The sequence below is a fragment of the Hemicordylus capensis genome, chromosome 9, assembly GCF_027244095.1.
Source record: "Hemicordylus capensis ecotype Gifberg chromosome 9, rHemCap1.1.pri, whole genome shotgun sequence".
Lineage (NCBI taxonomy): Eukaryota > Metazoa > Chordata > Lepidosauria > Squamata > Cordylidae > Hemicordylus > Hemicordylus capensis.
The window spans coordinates 17,291,122-17,317,776 of record NC_069665.1 but is presented as its reverse complement, the minus strand read 5'-3'; the positions used below and the strand labels follow the sequence as shown (position 1 = coordinate 17,317,776).

The window sequence follows — 26,655 nt, the reverse complement described above, 5'->3', positions numbered from 1 at the left end:
GAAGAGACATTCCAGTGAGTGTAAATGACATAACCCATTCTCCAAGATAGTCTATCCAAAATGGCAGAATAAAGATCTATAAAGAGGCAACTACTCGTACCCTCCTTCTCACATCCACTAGGGCCTGTCCTACCCGCATTCTAATCCTTGCTCCTCTCTGGTTGTGTTCCTTTCCATTTCATGCCAGGTGGCAGGGTTTCTTTTTCCCCACTGTAGACTCTACAGAATGGTTTCCTGGAAAGGATCTGCCCCAACAATTCATTTCTTTCCATTCTTTTGCAGAACAAAGATGGGGAGATCAAGAAAGCTGGTTCTGATGGTGAGTAACACTCGATTTCACTTAGAATAAGGACGCTACTCCCCCTACTTTTGAAGTCCAGCATTCACTACCTTGTGGTGCTTGAGCAGCCTCTCATCTGCACATTGCAAGGAGCCTTAGTGCCCCATCAGCTTCAGAATTCCTGCCTGTATCAGGGCAGGAAAACTATTTCAGTTTGCTCAAAGTAATGCTTAAACATTTGATTAGAAGAGTTGGGGAAAATAATCCAGGTCTGGGATTCTAGTGGCTATGTTTAAGTACGCCCAAGGACTTGCTGCACACATCTAGTGGGCTTTTTCTTCCCCTATGCCACATCAAAAAATGTTTTTGTAACTCTCCTCCATTTTGTAAGTAGTTGGATGTGTAACAAGGATAGATGCAATTTGAGTAACACAAGTCCAAAGCCCTCTTGGGCATGTAGAATTGACTAGCATCCGTGTTTATCATTTTAAAACACAAAGGAGGACCCTGGAAATGCACCCTCCTTGACAGTGAGCATTAAAATGACAAGGTAGTTTAAGATGAGAAGCACAGGGAGGACTACCATGCCTTGTCTATAAATGTGCATTGCATATGAATGACATCTACTGGGCCTGAAGGGAAAATACCACTCGATATATTCTCAAGACACAGAGCTTAGATGCATGGCGTCACTCCATTTCCTGCTAAAGGAAAATTAACAATACCACTGGCAGCTTTGTTTTTTTGTCTTTTGCAACTTCTTTGGTAAAGTGATACTAGTGAACTTTAGAAAACATGCTGTTTTCACCGGCAGGAGAATAAATGACAAGCTGGAATTGGCATATTGCGAACATCCTACAAGGAACTAATTGTAATGACAATGTCTCTGACTATGAGGTTCTAGCTGCTCACTCTTTTAAAATCTATTCATATGGGAAACAGTTCCTATTTTTCTCATAGTAGCTCACTGTATCAAGGCCTCTTCTTGAAAGCAGAAGCAAAGTGATTTTCTCCAAGATGAGCAACAACTCCAGCTCCAGTTGTGTGATGTCCGTGAGGGCACAGAGTTGTTTAGAAAGGATTTGTTAGATGTATAGTTCAAGGCCAGCAGAAAGATAGACAAATTCCCTTGACCTACCATCGAGCACAGAATAAACTTGCAGGAGTTTATTCTAGTGCCCAGTGAGGTGGCAATCCTGTGCCTGGTCTATACCATTCGAGACTGCAGGTGAGAGCCCATGCAATGGAACGTCCTGCATGCAAACAACTTCACTGCCCACAGAAAACGAGAAACGTCAAGAAGGGTCCTAGCCCAGGCTTCTCTACCGAGCTTGCTTCCCACATTCATGGTTTTGTTTTGAAATTCAGAATTCCAGTGTGAGCCCCCCACTTGCAGCCTGAAGTGGTGAAGTCCAGGCACTCATAGCATTTCAGTGAGAGCTAGGTTAACTTCAGCGCCCTTTGCAGGCTGGAGCTGCACTTTGGGATATCGAACTCTTTAAATTGCCCTCGGGTATAACCCCTGCCCAAGAAGAACCCCTTGGAATTTCAGGCCTTCTCTCTGAATGTAGCTGTTTTATTTCTAGGAGACATTGTGGACAGTTCGGCAGAGTCTCCTCCTTGCTCCTTGAAACCCCGCACACACTCCATGTCCACAGGTAGGTGTGCTTTGAGACAGAGGTGTTTCTATTCCTTGGGGCTTAAAATGCTGCTCTTCTCACTGTAGCCACTTAGCAGAAGCCAACTCAACTGATCACACCCTTCCCTTTGCAATCTGCATACAGAACTTTGTATCAGATGCTGTAGCCCAGAAGTCATAAGATAATCTTGTTCCATAGCCCATGGGAAGTGAAACGGGAATAATATTGAATGTCAGTCTTTACACACCGTTCCTTAAAGAACTGAACATGACACATGGGGTGTCCTGTCCCCTTTATTTTCACCACAACCCTGTGAGGTGGGTTATGTGGAAACAGTGAGGCCCACTCATTGTACTTGGGGGCTGAATGCACCCAACCTGGGTGTTACTGGTCTCCATCTATCCACCCCACTTAGCCTTGGCCTTGGATTGCATTTGTCCTGTGCAGACTGAGCCTAAACACAGCACTTCTTTAGGGAGATGAGCAGAAACAGTTTCTGCACTGTTCTGCATGTTCTAATCTGAACAGTGCTCTGCTTCTCAGTCCTCTGTGTTTGACTTGCATAAAAGGCACTTTGGATCTCTTCTGCAAAGGGCCTTAACAGAAACAGTGTAGTACTATACTGCCAGACTAGGACTAGGGAGACCTGAATTCAAATTCCCTCTCGGCCCAATCTACTTTATGGGATTTTTGTGAAGATAGGAACAGAGAGGACCACGTAAGCTGCCCTGAGCTCCTAGAAGGGTGCAATAAACTAAATTAAAATAAATAATGGGCAGATAGCAGAAATGGGCTGTTTGATGAACACCGGCTTGGAAATGCAGCCTTCTAAACAAGCTGATCAGGCACATAACAGAGGGGAAAGGCTAAGACGCTAGCCCATGTTTTGGTATGGGCTGATAGCTTGCATCACTCTCTTGCAGATCCTACTGTGCGAATAGGTCCTGCTGATGCATATGGCAGACCAAGTACAGATCCAAGTAGTGGAGCCGGCGAGGGGAGATTGTCCTGGAAGGCTCTTGGGAAGCAACTGAATGTAGAGCTCAAGGGCAAGTGTTCAGAACTCAGCTCTTCCCCAAGAAGAGCTTTTGTGGTTCAGGAGCCGGCCAGCCCCAGAGAGCAGAAAAGCAGAGAGAGCTGGAGCAGCAGTTTGCCCAGGATCAGGAGAAGCACAGCAGGCCCAGCTCCCGTCAGGAGAACCAGCAATGCTGAAGAAGTATGGGCATTCTCCGAACTACAGAATTCACATGCTGATGTAAACACGATTGCTGGAGGTATGCTCAGCACTATTGAAATCCTGCTCCTCCCAACCTTGCTGCTTGCTTCTCCACCAAATTCCCTCACATCCAGAGAGTCCAGAGAATTGTGCAGCAGTTTTCTCTGCCCCACCTTGCTACAGTGCAGTTCTTTCAAAAACTGTGTTCTGTGGTCCCTTTGTGTTGTCCCAGAGACCAATCTGGCTGCTACATTCTGTACCAATTGTAGCTTCCAGGCTATGTACAAAGGCAGTCCCACATAGAACACATTTCAGTAGTCAAGTCTGGAGGTTACCAGCATATGTACCACTGTTTTAAGGTCATTCACCCTGAGCCAAATTAGGAAGGGAGGTATAAAAGTTAATTAATTAAACAATAATAGTGATGGACGTAGCTGAAGTATCAGCCGAAGCTGATAAAAAGTGCTCCTGGCCACCGCCTTGCAGTTGCTCCCAGAATTTACCTGCCAATTGCCAAGGTCTGTTTGAACACTGAACTTAAACTCTCTTCCTTTCAGACAATCAACTCAAACCTAAACCTCGTCTGAAGCCTGTAGCCAACCGGAGGGCCATGTCTGTTCATGAAGAGCAGCTCAGGGACCAGGCTTGTGCGGTTGAGCTGCACCGTAAGTAGAGACTGAGTAAGGGATGGCCTCAATAAAGGCGCTCGTAGTCTAGGCAGGTTTTACATGCAGCATACAGCTCACTGAGGAGAAAATACCTTCCTCTATGCATCAGGATACTTTTCAGACAATCCCTTCTCTAATAGTCATTTTTGATCTTGCAACACTATCTAGCACCCAGAATTTTAGACCAGGGCTCCTTTACCATCTGCTAAAGATTCATTCAAAGTAAGACTGACCCCCATTGTGAGCTGGTACAGTTTAATACAGACTACAGGTTGCCGGTTTGAGTCTCAGTTCAAATCCCCGTTGGTATGTTTTCCAGACTCTGGGAAACATCTCTGAAAGGTGATGAAAGGCATCATCTCACACTGCGTAGGAGATGGCAATGGTCAACCCCTCCTGTATTCTACCAAAGACAACCACAGGGCTCTGTGGTCGCCAGGAGTTGACACTGATTTGACAACACACTTTACCTTTACCATTGGGGGTTTAGTAGGAACATAGGAACATAGGAAACTGCCATATATTGAGTCAGACCATTGGTCCATCTAGTTCAGAATTGTCTTCGCAGACTGGCAGTGGCTTCTCCAAGGTTGCAGGCAGGAATCTCTCTCAGCCCTATCTTGGAGAAGCCAGGGAGGGAACTTGAAACCTTCTGCTCTTCCTAGAGCGGCTTCATCCCCTGAGGGGAATATCTTGCAGTGCTCACACATCACCATTCAGATGCAACCAGGGCAGACCCTGCTTAGCTATGGGGACAAGTCATGCTTGCTACCACAAGACCAGCTCTCCTCTCCGTATAAGAGCACCATACAGTTCAGACATATTTTTTTTTAGAACGGGGGCGGAAAGAGTGTTTAGATTGTGCTCTCAGTTCTCATGATGGCAGTGGAGCCCTGTCATCGCCTTTGCTCCTTCATTTTAAGAGCATGGACAGGCTTTCTACCTGTGCAGGGGTTTGGGCAAAGATGGACTAAATGTGTATGGCTACAAGGCCACTAGCAGTACTCATTAAACTACTAACCTTGCTTCAGTTTATCAATGGTAGTTATTGTGAGGTTGGTGCTAGCAGACTGGTCATTACAATTCCCATCACTCCCAGTTCCCCTCATCCATGGACCACCGTGGTCCAACATTTGGGGACCCAAGGCTGGGAATCCCTGAAAAACAAATGCAGCATAGGTGCAGAAACTGAAACCAAAGAAGTCTTGGAATGTTACTGATGCTCCTTACATCACTGAAGTTCAGACCCCAGAACAGAATGTACATTCTTTTCAAGTGCTGAGCAGTTTTGTTGTAACAACCTGAAATGATGAGCAATAGGATATAACACAAAAATCTGTTTGGGACCAAGTTGCTGAGCCAGCACAGTTGAACTCTGAAGGCCAGTCTCCGGCTCCTGTTGTCTCCAGGCGCTTTAGAGCAGAACAGCAGTTGCTGGAGCACTGTGTGCCGTGATGCCTGGATGTTCTACACATAATGTACTGAATAGAGGAGGACCTCATTACTCGTGTGGGGTTAGGTTCCGCACCTACAACCATGAATAACGAAGCACTGTGTCTATGGGATGGGGGCGGGGTGTAGGTTCCAGAGTCTCAGAAAATGATCTGGAAAATCTCCCATAACACCTGCAGTGGGGAGCTGGGGGAAATGGATAGTACACCACAGTGCCTTGGCCACCTTGGATATTATGCTCTTCCACTCTCTAGTTGCCTCCAGGAATGTATAACGTAAATTATAATGCAGTAATGTAAGATCAGAGAATCCTCCCCCTGCTGTTGTCATCCAGCACAGAGCAGCATGAACCCCAAGCCTCCTCAGTTGCCAGGGAGGCATCACAGCATGAGAGACAGTTCATGAAAGCACCCAAGAGCTAGTTCCCTCATCCTGCAAAGTTGAAGTTCAGAACTTTAGAGCACAGTTTCTTAACCACCGGTCCCTGGACCGCTACCGGTCCACAAAGGGTTGAGTGCTGGTCCTTGGCTGGGAGTCAACCCCACCCCAACAACTGCAATCAAGGCACTCACTTCCTCAGTTTTGCACATGGCACAGAAGAGGAAGAGGAGTATCATGGAGGCACAGAAAGGGAGTGCAGGTGGGCATTCCTTGGGGGAGGGGGAGCAAGCACAAGTACCAAGGAGGGCTGAGGGAGGCAGCATGGTGCAGGGGAGAGGCAAGATACCATTTTGTGCATTCACGCAAAAGGGTAATTGGATGTATGGCACTGGAATGAAGTGATCCTAAGGCAGGGGTGTAACTACTATAAGGCAAGGGGAGCCCCACTGCCTTGGGGGCCCCCCAGAGACACCTCACATGACTCCCCATTGCCTCCTGCCCAGCCCCAGGTCCCCTCAGCCACTTGCCCTGTTCGCCCTCTCTCCTGCTTGTCCTCCTGGCCGGCAATCTAAGCAGCACCTTTGAACCTTCGAACCATTGAACCTTCGAACCATTGAATCTGGAGCACACACCAACCTCCTGCTAACGGAGCAGAGATCACCTCTAGTGATGATTCTCTTGATTGAAAGGGGGGAGCAACTGGCCCTATCCAGCCCCAGCACAAAATCCCTCAGAGGTGGGGGGCTGTTCCTAGTACCCAACCTATGTATCTTTTTAGAGTGTGAGCCCTTTACGAAAGTTCACTTTTGAACTATTGACTCTTCAAACTTTTGACTTAATGGGTCGAAGGGGCAATGGGTCGAAGGGGCAATGGGTCGAAGGGGCAATGGGTCAAAGGGGCAATGGGTCAAAGGGGCAATGGGTCAAAGGGGCAATGGGTCAAAGGGGCAATGGGTCAAAGGGGCAATGGGTCAAAGGGGCAATGGGTCAAAGGGGCAATGGGTCAAAGGGGCAATGGGTCAAAGGGGCAATGGGTCAAAGGAGCAAGGATGGAGTGGGCCCAGAGACCAGATTTTAAAATGGGGCCCCTTCTCAAAGTCCAGGGCCTCTGCACACCCCAGGCCCCCAAGGATTTAAGTCTGATATTTCAAAATAAGTATGCTGCCTAGAAATACATTTCACTGAATACACACACTTCACAATATATAGTGATATACATTGAGTACTACATAGTTGTGCTCCTTTTAATGCCTAGAACACACTAGAAACACTAATTATTAAAATGGGATCCCCACTGCAGATTAGCAAAGGAGACTTTCAACCATGCAGTGTGAGCCTATGTATGTTTTCTCAGAATTGTGAACAAATTCAGTAAAGTTTGATTGCAGGAGATTTTTCAAAGGAGGCTTTTAAAGCCCTTTAACACACATCTCCTCTGGAATGGAGGTGCTGCATTCACATGTTGGCCAGATTGACCCTGAAGTCCCTGCGAGTTATTGGGGAGCAGTTCACACGCAAGAAAAATAAAATAAAAGCACCACACGTGCTTGACAGTTCTCACTCAGACCTGTGCATGAAGAATGTAGTGGTCCTTGAAACTCTGCACAAAGAATTTAGCGGTCCTTGACTCCAAAAAGGTTGAGAAACATTGCTTTAGAGGACCACAGCATCAGAGACAGTGCAAGTAAGCACACAGAGGGGAGTACCCTCGCTCCATCCAGTTTCCTTAGGTGGCAAAATGAGAAAAAGCAGCAGTGGAGTTAGCAAAAGCTAAGAGGAATGGCTCCCAAAGGAGACCAAGCCTTCACTATGCTGCCAGAAGCTAAATATTTTGTTCTTGTTTTCCATGGGGGGGAAACAAAAACAACCACCAAAAAAATCTTCTGGACACCTTTCTCAACCCACAGAACACGCGTGGGACGAGCATGGTTATATATGGGCATTGGAGGCTCATGATAAAAACTGCAGCTATATGAGACACATCCCCTCCTCACAACATCTTACTTACTATTTAGAACATTTTTAGTACATCGTGCCTGCTGCTTCCTTGTGGCGGCCACACCATGGTGCTGAGGCTGCTCTGGGCTAGTGGGAACCGCCTTCTCTGTGGAAGTCTTGCGAAAGGGGGCTGTGGACTCTCCCAACGAGACTTTGGAATGGATGGGCTCTGCTGATGGAGACCCAGCAGCAGGGGAGGGGGGGAGGAGGGGGAAACTGGGACCTTGGCAGGGAGTCGGGCGGCAGTGGCAGGAGCAGCAGCGCAGCAAGACTGCGTGCCTGCCAGAAACAGCTGCGTGGGGGCCCCTGACATTTTGTGCATGCGCACACACCTTAGAAGGAACAGTTGGGGCATTATTTCTGAACCACAGATATCAAGGTCTGCCTGTAATACAAACAACATATTTAGATAAGAACTCCCAAAGTGGTTTACATAGATATAAATAAAATGGCTCCCTGTCCCCAAAGGGCTCACAATCTAAAAAAGAAACATAAGATAGACAGCAGGAACAGCCACTGGAGGGATGCTGTGCTAGGGATGAATAGGGCCAGTTGCTCTCCCTCTGCTAAATGAAGAGAATCACCACTTAATTTAGGAAATGAACAACATTTTGCAGAACTCCCAACCTCATCGTCTGTCTCAGCTGAAAAACTGTCCTTCCAGTTCCTGCTAACATGCTAGTGTGGCTTCATTCCCTGCAGATATGAAAATCCCTCTTTGTCTGCAGCGATCCCCTATCCTGAAGTGGAAGATTAAGCCCAGGCCCCTGTTGGAACCTGAGATGCCTGCACCATCTGACTCCCCCGGTAAGAGCAACAGCCTCCCTTTCATTAGGTGCGAGCTTAGACTACTAATCCAAGAAGCTTTCCAAATGGCTTCTAAACATTACTACTTTTTATTACCATTAAGGCACAATCACCTGACACTTAAGACAACCAATTCAACAGTTTATTTTGCCCAGCTGGGCATACTTACTTTTAGAGAACAGTCTCTCTAGCATACTGTATAGTTGCTGCTAGATCAGCATAAGAGATTCTTCAGTCAGGTTTCCCAAAGCCTTTCCAGTATTGTGGGTTTCAATATGAGGACTGTAGACCAGGCCACTAGTGCTTTGTTGACAGAATGTTTGTGGGGTTTCTTGCAGGTACTCCACGCCAGGCAAAGAACACAGCAGCCACAGAGTCAAAGCCAAGAGCAGAAACAGCAGAAGAGTTGCAACAAGCTCTGGAACAAACTCTAGAGAATACACAAAATACAGCCCTAGACCAAAGAACTGCTGTGCTGCTCCCCAAGTCACCAATGCAAGAGCACTAAGTCAGTCGCTGGGGCTTCTTCTGCATGATGGCAGCTCAAACAAATGAGCACGGAATGAAGGCGTAGACCTGGAGAAGCAGCACAGCCCGCTGCAAGGGTGCAAGCAACTCAGCCGAGGACCAAGCATGCCCCAAGGGGGCGTCTAAACCCTTGCACGACTTCTGGGCTGTCCCCCTTTCACTCTTGTATACGCTCATGTAAGTGCCCAGTGTTCCGATGGCTTAAGCAGGAAAAGCCAAAAGCAGAGTATCCAGTTTGTACAGAAGGGAGCTGGTGCAGGTGCTCAAATGTACAGTGCCAGAAACTAAGAACTACCAGCAGGAGGGTGGGGGGGTTATTTTGCATACACTAAATTTGCCTGCCTTGCACTGTATGTTTTGGGAGAGTGTTGTGGTTTGTGGAGAAGGCTAAAGGCATGGATGCAGCTGAGTTTCAAAAGTCAAGCTGGTCTGTCTCATGTTGACAATCTTACTGCTTCCTTCAAGCTGAAGCATACCTATTCCCAGGTCCTTCTTTCTCTGGCCACACATATTGCCACAATTCCAGGCAAACATCCACTGGCACCAGCAGGGTGTTTGGCATGAATAAGGCAGGAGAGTGTGTGGTCAGCTTTCAGCAAGTTAGAACCAATAAAAGGAGCCTTGGGCCTTCCTTCCCACAATTAAATAAGAATAATAATATAAATTGTTCCTGTTTCATTTATTGTGATATTAAGACTGTCATCTTTGCTTCCATGGTGTCTACAAGATCCAGCAGTGCCTTGCTGTTAGGGGAAGGTGGGGAGGAAGAAGTGAAGGTGCTTAAGCACCTGGGGAAGTTCTGAGTCGAGTGTGTGTGTCATGCTAAGCAAGATGCTTCTCTTCAAATCTATAGCCACTAGACTGTGACCAAATGTTCATTTCAATTGGAACAGCTCATTCTAATTCATTTACTTTGAAGGGCCTGCAAGATCTCATTTTTAACAATTTACTTTCTGTCCTGCCTGGAGCTCCTAAGAGAGGATAACCCATGCGATGGCCCTGGCCTCAGCAACTGAGAACCTGCAATTGACTAATGTCATTAAGCACAGTTATGCTCTGCATACATGTTGTAAAAGATGTACAGTCATCAAATGTGGTGGTCTATGTATATGCTTTTAACTCTGGTTTCCTATACTAAAGTGCTTTGAGTGTAGGAAATTCCTACTAGATGAAGGCAGCTCTCAGTGAGCCTCAGTTACTTCTGTTCAGGGAACCAGAAACACAGCAGGTGACTCTTGTGCTGAAGGAGGCTCTGCCACAGCATGGGATACCCACAACCAGGGTAGAGCATGCAGAAACCTCTCTCACAGCACCATTTTAGGCTCACTAGTAATGCAGAACTGCAGCTGGGAAACAATTTCTGCATGCAGAGGACAATCTGGCATAATACAACTGCCAAACTCCTACAGACCTTAACAAATGTACCCAAACACAGAGGGAATCCAGCTCTCAATGTACTATCCTTGGGTGTCTGCCACTGATGACAGGTGACTACTGCATGTATATTTAAGAAGTATCCTAGCACAAATAGCTGGTTTTCTTCACATTAAGAGCATGATTATTTTTTTAGGCAAATAATCAATTTTTCTCCCCCCCTCCCAACTGCCAAACCACATCTTGAGTTACTGTGCTCAACTTGGGGGCGGGGGAGTATGCACAGGTATATTTTCTATAAGAGCTGTGTTTTTCTAATTTATTTTAATCTCCAAGAAATTGATGCATGTAAGCTATATGAAATATTTTGTAATTAAAGTTAGCAAGATGATCAAAACCATCTGATGCAATCCATAACTGATATTTAGCCTGAGAAGATATTCTTAACTCAAGATTCAAGTAGGCTGCTACAACTCTAATTTTCTAACACTCTTATGAATGCCTGGCATGGATACAATCTACACATCACAAAAATCTGTACAGCACTCGATGCAGCAATGGTTTACAGTTATTTTAGGAAAAAGCAACTGCATCAAGCTCCATTACATTGGAGTAGCTAAGTTGTTTGTGCAACACTTCTTCAGAAAGAACTCCCCAAACAAAAGCAGCATGTAGACAAGAGCAAAACTGAAAGGGGTATAAGATTATGGGGGAGATGTACTGTACCCGTTGTCAGTCATCTCCTATAGAAGCTGAAATTTCCCTTTGTACCAGAAGTGTAGCCTCTGCTTTAGGGATGTGTGTTTCCCCCATCCCTACCTCAAACAAGGCTGTGTGAATGTGAATTGGGGTGTCTGACTTTCTGTGTGTGCCATTAAGTTAAAGCACTCATCAAAAATTAGTTTTAATATGGAAGACTCACAACATTCTTACAAGGCAAAAACATTTAGATACATCCAACCTGAGATGCACAAGGGACTTGAGACTTATTGCTTCTGCACATTGTTGAAAACCCAGCGTGCCCATCCCAGCAGTGCTCTTGAGATTCTGTAAAACAAAGACAGAAAACTGTGTGAAAATGGGACCACTGTGGCTGGGGATAAGCAAATCGTTTCTAACTGTTGTGCACTGGGGTAGAACAATTCTATGTAATTAGCAGGTGGTAGTCTGGAAATAGTGGTTGACAATTCTGCATAAAGGTAGCCATGCAACCCAAATTGTACAAATGGAATTCTGCAAGTGTGTGTACATTTGCTTTACTGCACGCCACAAGCGATTAGTGCAGCTGTAAAACCTTGGGGGAGAATCCCCCAGCTCTCCTGCCAGAAATTAGAATTGTGTTCTATCTGTGTTTTAAAAAGAGTTCTCCTGCTGATAAGCAGAAACACAGTACAAGAGAAAATCAAAGATTTGTGTCCTCCACACAGTTGTCAATCTCCTGAACCAGCAGCAGGCGGCACAGTATCGTTAGACTCCAAGCAGAGCAGCCTTTTGGGAAACTTAACTTGTAAGCCCATCTCTCATTCCCACCCCACTTCAAGTTGTGCTAGCCAGGAGAGACACTAACCTTGCAGAGCGCACTTGGGAGCAGAGTTCCGGTGTTGGTGGTTTGTATGTAAAATGGGAACCAGCTCCTCTCACACGTTCCTAGAAGGAAGGAAAAGAGGCAGGCTAAATTTGAAGGCAGGACTGCTATCTTGCTCTACATTTGAGACTTAAAGGCTATTTCCTTCCCAAAGGAAAAAAAAAAAGATGGGGACCAAGTCAATGATGCAACTCAGTCAACAAAACTGGAGAGGTAAAGAGCAATCTGTGTTACTGAACCAAGGGAAATCTATGCTCAGCTTGGTGGCAGAAACAAACATATATGCAAAATTGAAAAGGGAGTCAGAAGAGACTGAGTTTTCCAAAGCAACTGCTTAGGTCTTCACAGGGGCCCCTCCTTTCTGTGAGTATCCTGGCCATAAGCCAAAGGCACAAGGATTTTTACTAATGGCCACCATTGTTTTTCCCCTGGATCACCAATTTACCTGCTGCTCTTCTCCATGCCAGCCACCGGATGAGTCAGCAGATCTTTTAGTAGCAACTCCTACTGCTGCCTGCTTTGTCCTAGTTTCTAGGAGTCTCTTTGAGCATCTGGCTGGGGTAGCTATCCAATGAGCTTGAACTTGAATATCGTGTATCCGGCTCTTCTTGGGGGTGCTCATAAATTTGAAGGAAGGCTTCTGAGGTACCAGCTTCCTATCTAGCTTATTGGATTCTGGAAAAACTAATGTGGAAGGCTGCCTTAGATCTTTCTGACCAACGCAGGTTGGACTCCTAAACATATCCTCAGGTTTCTCCCTATCCGGTGTCCTTTTCCTTTTAGCTACACATTTGCTGCCCCTGTCCAAGGATTTCTCCCCAGTTCCTCTCGCCATCGCTTTATTCCTCTGCAACTGGGCCAGATCATCTTCCTCTGCATTTTCAAATAAGGGCCCAAGAGAGCAGTCAGTCCTAATGGTGGGCTGGACAGATGAGAAGAGGCACATGCTGCTGTGGGAATGTGAATTCATCAGTGGCTGGCCACAGGGAAGACTCTCATCAATATTTGGAGTTTTACTGGATTGACGTGCAGCGGGTTCAGTTTCTTGACTGCCAGGCTTCTTGAGAGATTCTTTACTGTGAGTCGGAAGTAGTGATGGGGATTCCAGCTCCATTGGCTCAGCCTGGGCAGAACTACACTGCAAGGTATTATTGCAAGGCTCCAGGGCTTCTGGGGTGCAGCTGTTGGAGTGTACAGCCTCCTCTTCCTCAGCAGTACGAGCCAAAAGCATCTGCTGTGTGTGAGGAAGACTGACTGCCAGGTCACATGTTTCTGCCAAAGTACAAACACACACCAACTATTTCAAGACACAAAAATGCAACCTACATGGCACTATCAGCAGCAAGCTCTTTTGAAGCTAGTGTATCAGAGATATGAGAAGAATACATGTCCAAAAACAAAACAAAAGACCACCTCAGAATCACATGAGAATACTGGCTCTTCCATAGACCCTAAGAAGAGCAAGCATGTGAGTAGTTTCCCCCTATTTCCTCCTCAAGTAGGGCAAGGTGAGCAGTGGGGCAAGTGAACTATATCCAAGAGGGATGGAGCAGCAAGATGCCAAATGGTTCAAAACTAGGACTCAGCAGAGGATAGCCAAAATTTAAAGTTCAGAGCTCATCTTTCCAAAGGGATTCAGTCAGAAACTTTTTTTTTTTTTAAAGGGCACCATATTTTTATTTGAGGAAAGGAATGAAGGGCCAGTAACACTGGCTGACATCCAAACTACATTATTATTATTATTATTATTATTATTATTATTATTATTATTATTAATTCAATTTCTATACTGCCCTTCCAAAAATGGCTCAGGGTGGTTTACACAGAGAAATAATAAATAAATAAGATGGATCCCTGTCCCCCAAGGGCTCACAATCTAAAAGAAACGTAAGACAGACACCAGCAACAGTCACTGAAGGTACTATGTTGGGAGTGAATAGGGCCAGTTACTCTCCCCCTGCTAAATAAAGAGAATCACCACGTTAAAAGGTGTCTCTTTGCCAAGTTAGCAGGGCTTATTCAATCATACTACTCACAAGTAATTTAGTCTTGATGTCAGCCACTAAAAATACTTATTTTCTCCTTTGCAAGCAAAGGGCCAAAAACAAATGTAATGTGGAATTGGATTAGCTCAACTTAATTATTTTTAAAGGCATATAGAGCAGACATGGAAGGCTCCAGTTATATCAAGAGAGAACTGAGGGAGGTGCCTTAAAGGCCCTGCCCCTGCCCCACCCCCACCACTATTTTTCTGTTCTAAAATGCATCTCCCCAAAACATAGGCATTTTTACTTGGTTTTGTGTGTCAGCAGGGCTAATAGCCACTTGTAAGGGGATTTGGACTGAGAAAATGAACACCCCTTCCCCAGCACTGCTGCTCTGATCAGAACAAGAGCCTCCTCTCTCTCATACCCCAGTGGGGAAATCCAATCACAGATCTCCCAGGAAACAGGCAAATGGCCCCTCAACAGGAACAGCAATAAAAGGCTTTGGTGGAACCTTCACTCTCTCAGGCACCTCATACACAAGTGATCCGCTGAGGTGCATAATAGAGAGAACACCCTAACCCTGAACATTATTATTCATGTTAGAGAGGAAGAAGTAAAGGGCCCTTTGTCCACGCCTCTCCTTGGAAAGGAGAAGGTGGCTGAAGTGCATAATGGAGAGAGTGTGGGAAGAGATGGGGTTTAGAACTGGAAAAGCCTGTACCTCAGACTGAGCCTCTGGGATGCCAGGTTCCTATAGTACTTCTAATTTAGACACAGCCTTCCAACAAACATGTAAAACTCATCTGCAAATATCTGAGTTGTTTTGTTTTTGTCATGCTTCCCAATGCTAAGTGAGATTATTTCAGCTGCTACATGGTCTAGCACAAACCCATAGAGGATGTTCTGCATTAATGGGGACACTTTTTTTTTTTGCTTCACTATGGATTAAGTAAACACTTTTTAAGAAAATAGGAGAGAGAACCATTTTCACAAATCTAGGTACAGTAGGCCCCACTGACCGCTGGGACCTAGATGTGCCCATCATTATTTCCAAAACAAACAAGGTAGCAGAATCATTAAGTGGTTAATTCTTGCAACCAAAATCATGCTACTTGTGGCAACCATGAAAACTACCCCAAAACAACTCCCCAAGACTTACTAAATCAGAAGGATATCATTTGCATTTGATGAATTCAGTAGTGGTCTAACTTTCCCTTATGCTGAAAACTCTACCCAGTTCTAATGATATCCCATCCTCACTAGCAAGACCAAGGGAAATAACCTTCTGGTACAAATACATAAAACAAAGAAAAGCAGCTCTCTCCAAAGGCTGCAGAAGTACAATGCAAACACACTCACCGCTGGAGGAGGTCAGACTAATTCCTGGAAATACATCCCAAGGGTTTTCCAAAGAGCCATCTAGACTTTCAGATTCCGCTGCCAAAAATAAGAGCACATAATCAACAGTCTCTCTACAGATAAGCCTCAGAAAGACGCAAAATCCCAAAGGCTGCCTGGAGCTTTCAAGGACAGAAAAGAACTGGGAGGGGTTATCCCCCTCAGCTCCAAGTAGGCATAGCTTTTCTATGCTAGCCAATCATCTGCCCTGCCTTGGAGCTTACGGGAAGGATACCCCAGAGGTGTCCTCGGCCCCAGCAACTGAGAACTATTACTACCGAAGTTTCAGAATCCTACAGAGTTCTACTAAGGTCAGGCACAGATTGGGGCTACTTTCATGGCCTTTCTCAACTAGGCATCACATATAGTTTCTGTCATTATTACAGAAATATTGACCAATGTGAGTTTTGTCTTGAGAGAAGCAGCCCCTGTCTTCCCAACAACTACATGTGGTTTCTGCCTCCAACGAGAACTCACTTGCAAACAGGGAAGCTGGATGAAAACCAAGCAGAAGTCTCTCCCTGTGTTTCCAGGAAGGAGATCACAGTTGCCCCAACCAAAAAACCAGACGTGGGTCTACCTGCCAGACCACAAAAGAGAGTTATTGTTACATACCACTGAAAAAGGATATGGTACTACGGTCATCTTCTTGACTAATTTCACCAGTATTGCAAACAGCTTCAGAAGGCTCTGTAAAAGATACAAAAGGAATAGTTTGACTTTCAGTATCCTGCACTTCGTGCAAGTTATATGTAAATTCAGCCCAGTGCACAATCTTGGACAGATGACTACTTTTTTCAGTGCGCAATCTTGGAGACCCCTGCTAACTTGGCAAAAAGGCACCTTTTAATGTGGTGATTCTCTTTATTTAGCAGGGGGAGAGTAACTGGCCCTATTCACCCCCAACACAGTACCTCTACTGACTGTTGCTGGTGTCTATCTTATGTTTCTTTTTAGATTGTGAGCCCTTTGGGGACAGGGATCCATCTTATTTATGTATTATTTCTCTGTATAAACCACCCTGAGCCATATTTGGAAGGAAGGTATAGAAACTGAATGAATAAATAAATAAATAAATATCACTCTCTCAATGGAGAATCCCAAGGGGAACTGCATCGGGCACATTACCACTCCCCTCCCGCAAAATTACTGTAGCCTTGAGCAAATTCTCAAGTTGATATTATACTGTATATTACCACAGGCAAGAGACCATCTCTAATAAGGCATATTTTTTACAAAACCATTAAATATTATAGTATCTGAAACATGCAAAATACATCAGTAACTGAATCAGAATTTTTGGATATTCCTTCCTGCACTTAATGCAAGTTATATGTAAATTCAGCCCAGTGCACAATCTTGGACAGATGACTACTTTTTCCAGTGTACAATATTGGAGAAAGGACTACTACATTCAGTGTTCAAAGTTTTTCAGTTATTAGTCTCTCTGCACATTTTGTTTAAATCAGACAAAAATACAAACACCCAATAACACAATGGTTTACTAGCCATCAAGATAAATCACTGACAGAAAGGAAAGCACATACCTTCTGAAGCACATTAATATTAATCCAACAATTAACATTAAAACATTAACTTGGAGATACTGCACAGAAAAACTGGTGTTCTGCAGTAGTTCACACAGCTTTCATAATGGGTATCAAGAACTGGTAGCTGAATTAAGACTACAATAAGCCCAAGCTTATCTTGGGTGACTTGGTCACTTTGGACCAAGTCAGTTCATCACCTCCCAATTCTAAAGCACAGAAAATCTATCCATGAGAATGGGAAGAGTACAAGCTGCATTCAACAACTTATGACTCCACTGGACAAATAAAATACATAGGCACTGGCTAGCATCCAGACTAATGCATGGCTATACATGTGTTACATGGCAAAAGCAATTTGGGGCTGGATCAGGCCCAAGGCCTGTTTCACACAGTGGCCTGCTCACCATATGCCTTTGGGGAGCCCACAGGCAAGAGGTGAGGGCATGCCCTCTCTCCTGCTGTTGTTCCCTGCAACTGGTATTGAGGGGCATCCTGCCTCTGCGGCTGGAGGACGCCTATAGCCACCAGACTAGTAACCATTGATAGACCTGTCCACCATGAATTTGGCCAAACCTCTTTTAAAGCCATCCAAGCTGGTGGCCATCCCCACATCCCATGGCAAAGAATTCCATAGATTAATTATGTGCTGTGTGATAAAATACTTTCTCTTGTCAGCCCTTATTTCCCGACCTTCAGTTTCATGGGATGACCCCTGGTTCTAGTGTTGTGAGAGAGGGAGAAATATTTCTCTCTGTCCACTTCTCCACTCCATGCACAATTTTATACACCTCCACATCTCTCCTTAGTTGCCTCTTTTCAAATGCAAAGAGCCCCAGATGCTGTAGCCTAGCCTCATAAAAAAGGTGCTCCAGGCCCCTGATCATCTTGGTTGCCCTCTTCTGCACTTTTTCCAGTTCTACAATGTCCTCCTTAAGATACAGTGTCCAAAACTGTTAGCAGTACTCCAGATGTTGCTGTACCATAGATTTGTACAAGGGTATTAAAATATTACCATTTTAATTTTCAATACCGTTCCTAATGATCCCTAGCATGGAATTAGCCTTTTTCACAGCTGCCACACACTGAGTTGACAATTTCAATGAGCTGTCCACTATGACCCCAAGATCTCTCTCCTGGTCAGTGACCGACAGCTCAGATCCCATCAGCGTATGTGCTGCTTCCTATCTCAAAGGCCGTATACCACATACATCAGGGGAAACAAGAGTAGCTGCTGATTTGTAGCCACAAAATTCTCTGGCCACAAAATCTCAGCCCAATTGACTTCAGAAACACCTGGGTTTGGCCATTCCAAACAAATTTGCCATTACATCTATGGAAATCAGCTATTGTGTTATACAGAGCCGGGATATTCCAAAACAAACAATACTGCCTCAAAACAAAGATCGCTAGCAATCCATTATCCAACCATAACTAGCCTTCCTCGTGCTTATTTATCCTTAGCACTTACTTGGTGGGTAAGACCTGCAAAGTGCTGCCTCATTTTCTGCACCAATGACCAGAAATTTGGCTGGGACTGTAAAGGTGTCTTGGCGCATCTGAAATGAGAATGTTTAATTATTTTTTGCTCCCTATATACCAAGCATTCAATTTACATGCTCCCAGTCTGTGCCCCAATAACCCCAGAGCTCTTTACAGATTCCTCAACTCTCCAATAAACAAGAACAAGCCCTAAAAAAGCAAATAGCCAATTATTGGCATTCTGAACCTCTCTCAGATCCACTGCTTTCCACCTCTCTTCAGATCCACAGAAAGATTCAGCATCCAGTTTAAAGGACATTCACCACTTTTGAGCTTTATATGGTTTATTCTATCATCTTTCCTCTGACCAGAGGACCACATGTCCCTTCTCCCCAGTCCTAATTATTTCAGTTGAGATGGTCACAACCAGGGCCCAGAACATATGTGAAGACTGACCTTATCTTGCCTGCGTTCCACCTGCCATTTGGTATCTGGATATTCAGCCAGCTGCTCGGAATTCAATAAGTGGAGGCAAGCTTCAACATTTTCTTTCAAGGTACTGAGTTGGTCCTCCTTTATCTCTCTCAGTACTTCAGAAACAGATGATCCTTAACAGAAAATTGATACAGTAAATAGTGTAACCTTAGAAACAAGAGTGCCATAACATTCCACCGTAAGGCTAAGTGGATAAGAAACAGACGTCATCAATCTTAGACTAGTAAAAATGCTAGTAAAATTTTTTAAATCTAGAAATACCCTTGCATCAGGCTCCATGCAACTATACTGACCTGGGAATAACAAACAAGGTGGGGGAAAGTGTCATAAGGGAAAAGGTAATCAGAAGGAAAATTTGCTATAAACAAGTGGGACAGAAATGTCAACCCTTTGCTTTAAATGATCCACAGGGGAATATGGAACATGAAGTGGAGAAGAAATTCTTCTTTACCCCAAGCACCAATCATTTCTATGTTTATCCTAGAGAGGGCACTTGCTGCATGATACAACTTTCTCTGGAGAGTCACAGGAATTCATTTTATAGCAAACAGCTCCTCCCATGAATTGTCACAAGTCTCTTCTTCTCACCACACCATACCTGAGTTATAAGAGGGCTGCAGGGCAAAGCTTCTCCTGAAACATGCAAACAAAACAGAAACCAGAGGTAAGCACTTGCAAAATCTTTGGACCTCCTCCCTTTTACATATGAATTCCTAAAGCTCCTCCACACACCTCTATTTTGTTCTTTCCTGATTTCATTCCACACCAAGCTGCACCACTCAAGGATAGGATTATTAGGATGTCCCTGTACTAGCTGTTTGTCCCAGAATATATGCCAAGTCATCCTAGAAATGGCGGGTGCGATACATACTTCATCCCAAGTAGTAACCCACATTTGGGTTCCACTTCAAATTTGACTACAAGAAACTCGGTTAAGGAAGTCCTAATTTCCTTATAATGTTCCTTGCAATATCTGGACCAGCATCACAAGGAACACTGTTCCTCTGCAAAATCTGCCACTTGAAAATGATGGGGGAAAGAAAGGAGTGTGTGTGTAATGTTCCTTCTTTACACAGTGCATAGTTTATGGAGTTGCTACAAGATGTGATGATGGTCACTATCTTAGATGGCTTTAAAAAGAAAATCAGACTGTCCTTTATGAATATATTAATGACTACTAATAGTTATATGCTACCCACAAGGTTCAGAGACAGTATGCATTTGAATATAAATTGCTGGAAAGCACAACAGAAGATGGGTACTGTGGGGAACAGGTTCCTGGACTAAATGGGCCTTTGGTCTGATCCAGCAGGAGCCTTACGTTTACTTTAAGCAAAAACAACTCAATGCTTATTGTCCATATGCAGTGTTTAGTAAAATATGTTGTCTATACATAGCTTTAAGTGTAATTACCTATCGGTTTCAATAATGTCTGTCTTCTACCCTTCCTTTAATAAGATCACATTGGAGGGTTATTCCATTTTATCCTCACAACAATGCTGAGAAACTCATTAGGCTGAGTGACTGATCTGGGATTTGCACCTGGGTCTTCCTGATCCAGATTCTACACAGTAGCCTACAGGCTTTTATCTCATGGTAACCCATTTCCCACATGCTACTTAGTTTTCCCTTTGATCAGCCATCCACATTTCAAGTTGGACAGAGCAATTGTTGGGCCATGTACTTACTGCCAGAGTTCCCTTATCTTCTGAAGCACTGATGGTTCCCGATTGCTATTAAAAAGAGAGGAGGGTGGGGAGATCTTAACATTCCCAGCTTCTTGTGCTAGTTAAAAGTCTCCAGTAACAGAACAGGGCCAACCAGTACTTCATCAGACAAGTTTTCCAAACAGAAAAATAAACAATGGAATGGAATGCAATCCACCATGAACTTCATTAGATTCTCACTCTCTGAGTATAATAAATCTCACCACCATTAAATCCTGGAGGATATTTTAAAAATCACAACCAATCTGTAGCTTGAAAAAACTGAAATTATATAGACATTTTCCAATAGCAACTAAAAACAAAGCTGAGTAGGGAGATAGGAAGTGTGCATTCCGTACAAAGCTCTTATTCCCTCTCTCCTTGGCCAATTCACAGTCCCGCACCTTAAAAGTGTGTGGTGGGGGGAGAGAATCCAAACCACCCCCACAAAAATATGCAACTACAACAAATCATGCCAGTTTCCCCACCTAGTTCAGTCAAACAATTTGTGTGCCTAAAGACTTTGAAACTATTGGGTGTGCAATTCAAAACTAGGTGTCTTAGGGAACAATCTGCAAACATGTTTTTGAACATCTCACATACTTTTATGTATGCAATATGTTCCAGACCATGTCTGCACATAGTTTCTTTAGAACAATATCATTGAGATGAAACTCCCAATTTCATTGTAAACCATCCCTGATCCTGTCCAGTCAGTGATGAGATGCAGGAGGTTTTATTTTCCCTGCGACTTGGGATGTTCTAGTCCCACCCAAGGCAATCAGGCTTGAGACAGCCACACACATTTTCAGAAGGTTGGTTTGAAAAAGGGATCACTGCTCTTGGTGCATCCAACCTTCATTTCTAATAAACAAGTTTGCAAGCTATAATGTCAAACTTCTTTGACAGGTGGAATAAGGAATAGTGCATACAGAATGGAAAGAGACTTACAATTCTCTTAAGAACTGTCTTCAGGCACACTGACTCACATGCACCAAGCTTTACTGGCATCCTTCCCACATTTCCTATTTGGACATCCAGACACAGCACTAAATATGAGATTAGAAAAAGCAATCTGTCTGGGAACAGCTCGGGGGGGGAGGATTGCTTCTAGGACTTTGCTCCATTTCTTTTCCAAATTTAATTGAACTATGATGCAAATTCACAAATGTTTTTGCTAAAGTCCTCTTTCTTTGTTCTTCCACACATGCCCTGATCCCCTAACAGAGAAGTTGTACGCCTCACCAATCCCGCTGCCTCATTTCTTGCCTCTTCATGGGCATCACACGGAAACGATCAAGGACAAGGTAGAATTCACAGTCGTCCTGAAAGTGAAAGAAAAGCACAATTAACTAAGTTCTGCCCAGTTGAGGCTCAGTCTCAAATAATAAAACCTTATCCCCGAGTTGGGTGCAAACGAAACAGCTTCTTAAATCAAGAGCAGAAACCACCAGACTCTGGAATTCTCTCCCTTTCTCAAAAAATACAAAGCAGCAGGGATAGAGCAGGGGAAGGAAGTGGCTTTCACTCCATTAACCAGTCTCAGTATATTAGGGATGACACATTTCAACCCTGACAGCTGGGCAAAGAGGCACCTTTTAAAGTGTGACACTCATACTTAACAGGAATACCAGACTAATGCATTCATCCCAGGACAGCATTCTTCTAATGGCCATTGCCAGTGTCTTCTTTTTTGAGCCCCTCTGGCAGGGAACTATTTTCTCATTCTTTTTGCTAAGAACCTTTTTTGGTTGAAAATCTGCATATAAATAATCTTAACAACATACATTTAAGCCTAGACTCTTCCTTTAAGAACTTAAGCTTTTGGACAAACACCAAAATACCTCCTGACTTTCCCATATTTACAGAACCTTGCCTCAGCAGTTTCCTCTGCTGAAGCCTAAAAGGTGTCCCATATAAAATCAGCAAATTGCAACAAGTATGCTTTGTCCAACCAGGACAAGCAAGGCTAATTCACATGACCGTTGCTGAGAGGCAAGAGCCATTTTTTTAAAAAAGGTAGCTTCCCCCCTCAAATGCTGACTTTTCATAAAGAATACAGATGATAAAGGTTGTTTAGAGTACCAATAAAATTCTTTTTAAAGTGTTTTATTTATTTTATTTATACCCCATCCCTTCCTTCAAGGAACTCATAATGATATACGTGGTTCTTCCTCCCCGCTTATTCTCACAACAACCCTGTGAGGTAGGTTAGGATGAGAGAGAGAGAGAGAGTGTGTGTGTGTGTGTGTGTGTGTGTGTGACTAGACCAAGGTCACCTAGTCAGGGTCACATCCGAGGAAGGGTTTGAACCTCCTGGGTCAAAGTCCATCACCACAGCTACTACACCACACTTTCATCTCATTATTTCATTAATAAGATACATTTGCATTCTGCCTTTCCGCCAAGCGCTGTTTAAATTCCAAACACCCCTGTGAAGTAGGTTATTACTCGCCCCAAACCGTCTAGTGGCCTCTGACTGAACAGCTATCCAAATCTGGGTTTGGCAGACCCCATACCACGGCTCTGGGCGAGTCCCTAGAGATGGTGGGACTACAACCCCCATCATCCACAGTCACAATGGCCTTCAGGCCACAGTGTATGGAGGGGGGGGAATGCTTAGGGGTGGCGTCCTAGTCACAGAACACCCACAGCAGGTCCCGTTTGGCCCTCAGAGGCCTAGCCGACTCCTGAGCTCGGAGAAAGAGACAACGCTGGGCTAGAAAACATTCCCTGTGCAGAGCAGCCAACACATCCGAGCCCCAAACACTGACCGTGATCCTCCTCGGGAAACTGCTAGGAGAAACCCGAGCACCCAAAATACCACAGAGACCAGACACAAAAGCAGGAAGCGGCCACCAGTTTTCCCGCCAATTTGTGTGAGGAATTGTGTGGGGACTTCCAGCTCTCTCCCCCCCCCCCACTCCCCTTCCTGGGTTCTAGTTAGAGAAGTGACAGCCTGGAAACACAGCCCCCCTCCCCGGACAAAAACTCCCCCCCCCCGGTGGGAAGGGGTTTTTTGGGTGTGTGTGTCCCACACACACACACACACACACACACAGGCTTTCACATCTCTGGTCAGACTAGGACTAGAGATGTGAAGGACTGGGGAGGAAACCAGAGCGCCTAAAGCCACGCCCAAAGATTTCCTCTTTCCCATCACAGGCCTGGTCCTTATGGCCTTATATAGGAGAGACACTCTATTTGTGTAACAAAAGGAAAAAAGGGGAGGAAACCTCATCCTCCGAACTCTTACTGGCTGCAGAGGCGCTCTTATCTGGTTCAGGAGGCCCCGAACCGGAGTCCGGGGCCTCCACACCCCCAGGCCCCCCCCCCAAAAAAAACAAATCCTCTTTAGTCTGTCCTGGGTGGTGTAGTTTGTGCCCTCAAGAATCTACGTGTTTAAAAAATGGTGCTTGATTTTTTTAAATTCAAAAATAATAATTTATTATTATTTAAAAAGCAGCAGCGGGGGCGGTGGGGGGCCTCCAAAGGCCTTTAGGTCCAGGCTCCAAATTGACCTCGGTGCGCCTCTGACTGGCTTACCCCAAGCCAGATTTCAGCAGATCAAGTCACCTTGTTGACCAAGAGAGCTGGACATCAAAGTGGCGTGGCAACTATTTTGAAGGCTCTTCAGGAAGGAAAGGCCAGAACATGTGAGAGGAGGGTGACACTCTAGTCAGGGAAGGAGACTGAACCGCCCAATTTCAAACTACTCAAAACAAAAGGTGAAGCAATTGAGACGTGAAGATTTTAATATATATATATATTTTAAGGTCTTTTTAAAGTGGTTGTACACCGCCCATAGCCCTTGGATGGGGTGGTCTATATAAATATAATAAATAATAATAAATATAAATGAGAAGTATTCATTCATCTTTCTGATCTTCTTTTCTGTTTTATAAAAGGTAAAGTGTGCCGTCCAGTCGACTCCTGGAGACCACAGAGCCCTGTGGTTGCCTTTGGCAGAATACAGGAGGGATTTACTATTGCCATCTCCCACACAGTATTAGATGATGCCTTTCAGCATCCTCTTATATCGCTGCTGCCCGACATAGGTGTTTCCCTGGGAAACATAGCAGCGAGGATTCGAACCAGCAACTTCTGGCTTGCTAGTCAAGTCATTCCCCTGCTCTGCCATTAGGTGGGTTTTCTATTTTATACTAACAGTTTAATAAAATAAAAATTTGAAACAGAGGCATGGGTTTTTTTTAGTAGAACAAAGCCCATGCAAATTCATGCAGACATAAAATAGGGATGTGCATGGAACCACGGCGGGGTGGATCGAAGGTGGCAGGGGTCTTCCTTTAAGAGCAGGGGGAGGGTACACTTACCCTTCCCGCCACTTTCCCCCTGCCAGCGTCGGTATTTTGAGCAGCCCATTGGGGCGGCAGTGTACCTCCCTGCCGCCCCATCGCCCTCCTCTTCCGGATATGACTGCAAATTGTTGATGCGCCCGCGCACCCATACCGGTGCACACAGGCATGTCAGCAACTTCCAGCCATATCCAGATGAGGAGGGCAATGGGGCGCCCCGATGGGCTGCTCAAAATACCGACGCTGGCAGGGGGAAAGTGGCGGGAAGGATAGGTGCACTCTCCCCCTGCTCTTAAAGGGAGACCCCCGCCACCTTCAAACCAGCGGAACCACCGGTTCCCTGCATAACCCCAACACAAACTAGTCCAGGGGTGGGCAAACCTGGCCCTCCAGCTGCGTTGAACTTTCATCAGGAGTTATGGTTCAACAACAGTTGGAGGGCCAAGTTTACCCACTCCTGGACTAACAGCACACACTTCTTAGGCCACAGCAACCCAGCCCTAGAACAATCTTAGTAACATGGAACTGTTGAGAACCATTTCCACACAAGAACTAGAAGAGACAGTTTCATAAACTGTAAAAGGCTGCTTGGATTCCTGCCCAGAAATACTCTAGAATATTTGCTAACCAACTTGGCTGTCCAGTCTCCCAACCTATCCTCAAGGTCCAGCTTTCTTTTATTTCAGTGGCAAAATCCATTAATGAGTAGCAGAACTTCCCAAAACCAAAAATTACCAAGGCACATGATTGGAGCAGTAGAAAACAGTATGCATATCTGCACATGCTCTCAAAAGCCCACCCCCTGATATATCAAGAACATTGTGTGCCTTACCACTTTAGCTGCTTCTTTAAAACACACCCTATAGTTCTGCAGGATGATGAACTGGCCAAGGGTACTAGAAAATCCAGATTGTGGTAGAGAGCTAAGAGAGAGAGGGGGACAAGTGTATGGGTAAAAAAGGGTTCCAATGTATATAAGTACATCAAACATGTGCAGCCTCTCTTATAGCCAGAGCTGACATTTTCTGAGAGTGCAGGATTTTGTTCAGAAAAATTAAAATTAGAGATGCACACGGAACCGGTTCGAAAGACCAGTGGCTGGTTCGAAGGCGGTGGGGTCTCTTTAAGGATGGGGGAGGGTGCTCTTACCCCTCCCACCACATTTCCCCCACTGGTGCTGCCTTCTAAAACGGTCCCATGGGACACCAGCGTACCACATTGCCGCCCCGGTGCCTCCTCGGACCGCAAGTGACCAGAAGTTGCTGCTGCATGTGCACATATCGCGATGTGTATGCACACATCGCAATGTGTACACACACATCGTGATGTGTGCATGCACAGCAGCAACTTCTGGTCCAAGGACGCACTGGAGCAGCAATGAGGTACGCTGGTGCCCCACTGGACCATTTTAGAGGGCAGCGCCAGTGGGGGAAATGTGGTGGGAGAGGTAAGAGCGCCCTCTCTCATCCTTGAAGAGACTACAAAGAGTGAGATAGAAGGGAATATCTAGCAATTCACACAACTGCCTTTTAGAATTGTGCTTTAACCTGCAAGTGACAAACTAGTCGTTTGAATTGGCCACATGTGCCCAGTGAGTGCCAGCAAGAGAGAGAGAGCAATGAGCTCCGTTCATATTCTCAATGGTTTGTACTCACAAGAGCTAATTCACACAACCAGTCCACAGAAGTTCAATATGCGGTTACTGAACCTGACCGTCTGGCTTTTTTGAACAGTTTATACAAAACCATGTTTTCTCCACAATAAAGTAGGCTAACAAGTTGCTAAAAAATAAAA

At 44.9% G+C, this 26,655-nt stretch overlaps 2 protein-coding genes across 10 annotated transcripts in view; one reads left to right on the top strand and one right to left on the bottom strand.

Annotated features, from left to right (window-relative positions):
* The window catches only part of CARMIL2 (capping protein regulator and myosin 1 linker 2), an 89,873-nt gene extending 79,129 nt beyond the window's left edge, over positions 1–10,744 (top strand). For 4 of the 5 annotated variants that reach the window (XM_053270895.1, XM_053270894.1, XM_053270892.1 and 1 more), the window contains 6 exons: positions 283–319; positions 1,867–1,938; positions 2,844–3,194; positions 3,694–3,801; positions 8,338–8,442; positions 8,781–10,744. In XM_053270895.1, the coding sequence (XP_053126870.1) occupies positions 283–319; positions 1,867–1,938; positions 2,844–3,194; positions 3,694–3,801; positions 8,338–8,442; positions 8,781–8,950 (843 nt within the window). In that variant the 3' untranslated portion in view covers positions 8,951–10,744. The remainder of the gene's footprint in view (positions 1–282; positions 320–1,866; positions 1,939–2,843; positions 3,195–3,693; positions 3,802–8,337; positions 8,443–8,780) is intronic. The other variant, XM_053270897.1, reaches the window with a different exon arrangement.
* Positions 10,745–11,232: 488 nt separating this feature from the next.
* Positions 11,233–26,655, bottom strand: part of ACD (ACD shelterin complex subunit and telomerase recruitment factor) — a 40,517-nt gene continuing 25,094 nt past the window's right edge. For 3 of the 5 annotated variants that reach the window (XM_053270902.1, XM_053270905.1, XM_053270901.1), the window contains 11 exons: positions 25,694–25,784; positions 21,791–21,870; positions 20,528–20,572; positions 19,438–19,472; positions 18,801–18,952; positions 18,334–18,421; positions 15,931–16,005; positions 15,277–15,354; positions 12,375–13,201; positions 11,912–11,991; positions 11,233–11,391 (listed from right to left, as the gene is read on the bottom strand). In XM_053270902.1, the coding sequence (XP_053126877.1) occupies positions 11,331–11,391; positions 11,912–11,991; positions 12,375–13,201; positions 15,277–15,354; positions 15,931–16,005; positions 18,334–18,421; positions 18,801–18,952; positions 19,438–19,472; positions 20,528–20,572; positions 21,791–21,870; positions 25,694–25,784 (1,612 nt within the window). In that variant the 3' untranslated portion in view covers positions 11,233–11,330. Of the gene's footprint in view, positions 11,392–11,911; positions 11,992–12,374; positions 13,202–15,276; positions 15,355–15,792; positions 15,896–15,930; positions 16,006–18,333; positions 18,422–18,800; positions 18,953–19,437; positions 19,473–20,527; positions 20,573–21,790; positions 21,871–25,693; positions 25,785–26,655 lie in introns of those variants that run through there. The other 2 variants (XM_053270904.1, XR_008311243.1) reach the window with 2 other exon arrangements.